Raw genomic sequence first — 5,309 nt, 5'->3', positions numbered from 1 at the left:
GTATGGACCCAAGTTTTCTCGCTAAAACCTTATTTGACAATAAAACTCACTCAACAAGTAATAAAGAATTCTAAAGAAATTGAAGAACCACATCCATGTTCTCAATTTGCTATATCACTACTTCTTTCGCTCACATATAATAACCTCATATTTTATAACATTCACATGTATCTGTTAGGAGAATGACAATGATAGCAACTGTCATTATATAGTCTATTTACTCTGAAAATGTTGATTTGTTGTTTAGGTCAGAAAGAAAGAAACAACTGACATTGGCACATCCATGATTAATGTCATGATTGAGATTTCAAGTACATTGTTAATGTTACAAAGTCCATAAGCCCTAGGGTGCCTCAATATTTTTCTTTCAATATAGATGGTTACATAGTATAAGTATTACCTATAAATAATATAATCAGCCAAAAGGGGCAATCCAGCTAGAAGGAATGCTCTGAGGATGTTTGAAGATATCTCCAGGATCTATCTGTGTTTTAGCCTCAACAAGTCTGTCAAAGTTTAGACCAAAATACTTTTTGCCCCAAACCCTGGCATCTTCAACAGAATCCTTGTCAGTGCCCAGATCGAGGTCAATAAAATTCACATATGCGGCCCTAGGAGAAGAGGACACATAAGGTTCCATGTACTTATAAAGCTTGTTCATCCATTGAAGAAAGTAATCATCTTCGTTACTATTACTCCATGCGATTCCGTAGTGGATGTAGAACAAGTACCCTGGGCGATGAGGAAATGGCGTCGCGGTGGAGGAAAACCTATCCATCACCCCTCCTAGGGGACATAAATTCGCAAACGCCCGTGGCTGCATTTCCATCCTCGCCCACAGCCCTCGCAGTGCGGTCTCAGGAATGGGTTGATGAACGAAATCAGACTTCACTTTGACGTAGCACTTCTTGTAATAAAATCTGTTAGTCAATTCACTAACTGGGATGTCCTCAAAGTAGGCAACAGACTTCACCCAGCTCATCTCCTTACAGTGTCCTGCCTCCATTTCCAGCGATGGCAACCTCCGCCAGATTTTATTCAAAAGCTCCTTCACGCGCCCAAGGTATATACCATGAAACATGGCTCTGATTGCTTTTCTCTCATTCACGTCCACCTTAACCTGCAAAAACATGTTTTCCTCCAGTGTGGGGGCAACACGTTGCCATTCCTGCATGCTCTTTGTCACAACATCTGCACCGGTTTTAAACAACCTGAAGGCAGTCACAACTCGAGGCACCTGTAAACATCACACCACAACGTTTGATTTTTAAGCTGAAAATGCTAAATACTCTCAAATCTATTTGATGTCATATACTCATGGTTTGTGATTTCTAGATTAGATTGTGTGTAATCTATCATTGAAATTTTTTAAATTGCAAACCAAGACACCCATTACCTTATTTATCATCAATATATAAGAGAAGTCAAGGAGAAACTGATAAATTGCATACCAAGACATACACCATGTCCCCATCCCCATGGCTGTTTCCATGCCAATTTTCAACTAGAGGAAAATAATTATTTGAAATCTATTGCAGAAGCCAATATTTTAAAATAAACTATAAAAAAAAATTGTGACTGGAATAAGTAACCTGTGCTTATTGATAGAAATGATCTATAACTAGGCAAAACATTTCTTTTATTGTCAAATCATTTATCTCTAATTTTATTTTTAGAATTTTATTTAAATATTTTATTTTGACTATTGGATAAGAAAAAAGTACTATAATGGCGCCACCCACTCTACAAATGGATGTTAAAAATATAACATAGCAGTTTCATGGAGAGCTTGTTCTCATGCAGCTGCAAGGCTTATTTTGATTAACTTTTTTCACTATTGTTAGGAGTAATTTGTGAAGCTTATGATCTCTTAAAAGTAAAATTTGCTTGTTATTTGTTGTAAATAAAATGAAGATCCAAAATTGTAATGTTGATAAATTATTTTGATGAAGACATTGTAACTATTTTAAATTAGCAACTGTTTATTTTAAGGCTCTTTTATTTTCTATTTTTTTTCAATTCATAAACAGATTTTTCCTTATTAAGAATTAAAAATTTGTATTAGAATAATTCAACTAAATTGCAATTAAAACAAGAGCATGAGGTCAGTCAGTATATGATGAGAAACAAAGAGAGTTGAACTTAAAACCTCCTACATGGAGGTCATCCCAATTCACCATTAGACCAAGGATGGACTCTCAAAAAAATGAGATATTAAGTACCATATTTTTTCTAAACGTAATATATATGATATTTAAGAGTGGCCAACCTGTACGAGTTTAATTGTCCAAGCGAAGACAACACCCCAGCTGCCGCCCCCGCCTCCTCTCAGAGCCCAAAACACGTCTTCACCCATGGTGATTCTGCTCCGGACGTTCCCCAACCCATCTACCAGACACGCGTCAAGCACATAATCAGCTGCAAGACCATACTTTCTCGACAGGAACCCTATCCCGCCGCCAGAAATATGACCGCCAGCGCCCACCGTGTGGCAACTTCCTCCCGGAAACGCGAGTTCATCTGAAGCCTTTCCGATTGTAGAATAAATTTCTCCCAAGGTGGCACCTCCTTCTACCATGGCCGTAGCTGAGAAGACGTCCACCTCGACTCTGTTAAGCTTTTGAAGGTCTATGAGCACAAAAGGTTCGTCCGCCGTGTAGGATAGCCCCTCGAAGCTGTGTCCTCCACATCGAACGCGAATCTCCCACCCGTGCCTTACGCTATGGACAACGGATTGTTGCAGCTGACCTAGGTTCTTCGGAATTATGATGAACGTGGGCTTCCTCACCTCGGCCTCTGTAAACCGTCGATTTTGCGCCGAGATTTCTACGGTGGAGATCAACTTGGGCGTGTTCTGAGCGGCTTTGAAGGCGCTGTATTTCAAGCTTTGTAACAGCTCAACAAACTTGTCATCGTCCACGTCTCTACTGCTGCCGAATATGACTCTGCCCATGTTTGAATTCTCCATCGAGCTCTTTATTGCAAATCTTACCGCTGCATCAAGTTTTCAGAGGGATGTTATAGCCCGCAAAAAATTCAATCTGATGAAATCTGGTGTGAATAAGTTAAATGCATACACAGATCTGCCCTGGTCATTGATCAAATCAACCAAATGAAGCTAGATAAAGGGAACAAAGGTTTAAGACCACTGTTATTATCCTTTTGCTTCTCTTTGTAGCTCTGTTTAGACACGGTCTACCTAGCATTACTACAATAATTAGGTCTAATATTCACCTTCCAATTTTCTGATCGTTATTTGAGGCAAACAAATTTGTTCTTAATTTTGTTTTCTTTAACATTTATAATTTTAAAATAAAATTTATTTTTCTCACCTACATGGTTTTTAGTATCAATAATAATAGTGGGATGTTGCAATGGAGATTTTTTGGTATCAAATTCATTGACTATATTTCATAGATAGTGGTACACAACAATCTAGATTTCTTAAGAATCAAATAGAAGAGTGAAATGGTAGGACTTCTCTAAAGGTCATGGATCTCACTACCACTCCAACTTGAACATGTTTAATTATAGAGTTCTCTTGATGGTTAAACCCACTCTTCTTACAACTCCGTTTAAAAAAGCTAAACCTTCCACAATTGCTGTACCTTATGGAACATTCATGATAAAGGTCATCAAGATCAACAATTTACCTAAGCTTCTACAAGTGGTGTACCTCATGGAATACTCATTAAAAAGCTAGTGAAGATCCTCAATTTACCAAAACCTTTCACAAGTGATATACCTTATGGAACATTCATTATAAAGCTCCTGAAGACCATCAATTTACCTTAACCTTTAACAAGTGGTCTACCTTATAGAACACTCATTATAAAGCTCCCGAAGATCATCAATTTATAAGTGAGTCATTTTCAATAAGTCAAATCCATTACACATCTCTCATGAGTGAGAGCTAAGGCATCGATCCATTATAATGAGATGTTGAATGGGTGCTTAGCAGTCATTTTATTGTAATGAGAGATAGGTTTTGTGAACCACTCCTCATGAAACATGGATCAATGAGTTTGACTCAAATCTTAATAGCACCATCACTATTTGACAATGTAGAAAATGTCTCTCAATAATTACTATTAATATTTTCTTCCATATTTAACATAAAGTAGAATTGTGTGAAACTACTATATCTCCCCATCTTAACATTCCAATTTTTTCCAAACATGTGTTATTGTGTTGTTATTTTATTTTCTAAAGTGAAAAATATACTAGTTTTACAAATATAGTAAAAATGAAATAATTTACAATTCTTATAATAATAATTAATAATTAATAAATTTTATATACACAAAATATTTTATTAAAAGGAATTAAAAGTGTCATAAGACTGGGTTAAACATCGTACATTGAATTGTAATTGTTAAATAGTAAAACCTGACTACTTTTAACTAACCTTAATTTGTTCCACACCATTTGTTCCACACTGTATGATGTTTAGAAACCGGAATTATTATATGAAAACAATTTCAATAGAAAATTGAATCTACTTATAAAACTATCTAAAATATGTTATTTTCCCCCCAAAAAAAAACTTACATACATAATGAATTTATTGAATATATCAATCGACATTACACAACTCGTTAATTACCACGATGGTTTTCTATATATGTACATAATACTTTGTGAAAGAAATCAAGCAGAGCGCAGGAAATATCATTAATACAGAAGAAGCAGAGTATCAGCAGTCAATGTGCTTCTAATATATGTATGTATACGTCTTTATGAAGAAAAACGATAAAAAAACTCAAACTAACAAACCTGGAGCTGCGATTTGACAACAATTTCTTTGAACTCTGTAATTGTGCGAATGAAGACACGATATCTGAATGCCTATGATGACACGATATCTGACCATTAATTTATACGCGACCTAAGAATATTTTGATGGACCACTAGTTGGGATTAAATTATGCCCGTTGCTATAAAAACAATTCTGGAGGTGATGTGTGATCAGTTGGTGCTATTCGTGAAGCATCGTCACTTTATCTTTTGTTTTTTTCCTTTTTCGTCTTCAAGAACAAATGCAGATTCGTGTAGAAGTTCAATAAAGCATAAAATAAATTTGCAAAAAAACCATTACTTGATGCGGTGTGATCACAAGTTCTTAAAATTAGGAACTATTGCGAAGGTCAAATTAAAGAGTGAAACTGTTCTTTCCAAACCAATAATTTTACTTGATTTTTCCATTGCTACACTTTTCGATAATGTCCGTTTGCTGGAGTTGATCGAACTTTAACAAATATTGGTACAATAAGGTGCAATAAAGTTGACTACAGATTTTCCTCAGTCAA

The 5,309-nt window shown here is 35.7% G+C and overlaps 1 protein-coding gene across 1 annotated transcript; it reads right to left on the bottom strand.

The window, feature by feature from the left end:
* Nucleotides 1-284: 284 nt before the first annotated feature.
* On the bottom strand, nt 285-4,908 carry LOC149541808 (berberine bridge enzyme-like D-2). Its single transcript, XM_089796882.1, has 3 exons — nt 4,777-4,908; nt 2,270-2,994; nt 285-1,237 (listed from the first exon to the last, which is right to left on the bottom strand). Exons 1-3 carry the CDS (start codon nt 4,871-4,873, stop codon nt 416-418), a joined length of 1,644 nt encoding a protein of 547 aa, XP_089653008.1. The 5' UTR covers nt 4,874-4,908; the 3' UTR covers nt 285-415.
* Nucleotides 4,909-5,309: the final 401 nt, after the last annotated feature.

Source organism: Cupressus sempervirens, chromosome 8 (assembly GCF_028749045.1).
Source record: "Cupressus sempervirens isolate cs-2001-9-10 chromosome 8, ASM2874904v1, whole genome shotgun sequence".
NCBI lineage: Eukaryota > Viridiplantae > Streptophyta > Pinopsida > Cupressales > Cupressaceae > Cupressus > Cupressus sempervirens.
Note: the sequence above shows the minus strand (reverse complement) of the source record. Positions and strands in the feature narration are given on the sequence as shown.

Coding starts and splice junctions, on each gene's coding strand:
- LOC149541808 (XM_089796882.1), bottom strand. CDS start 4,873: ATGGTCAGATATCGTGTCATCATAGGCATTCAGATATCGTGTCTTCAT. Junction 2,995..4,776: donor TTGTCAAATCGCAGCTCCAG/GTTTGTTAGTTT, acceptor AACTTGATGCAG/CGGTAAGATTTGCAATAAAG. Junction 1,238..2,269: donor GGACAATTAAACTCGTACAG/GTTGGCCACTCT, acceptor TGATGTTTACAG/GTGCCTCGAGTTGTGACTGC.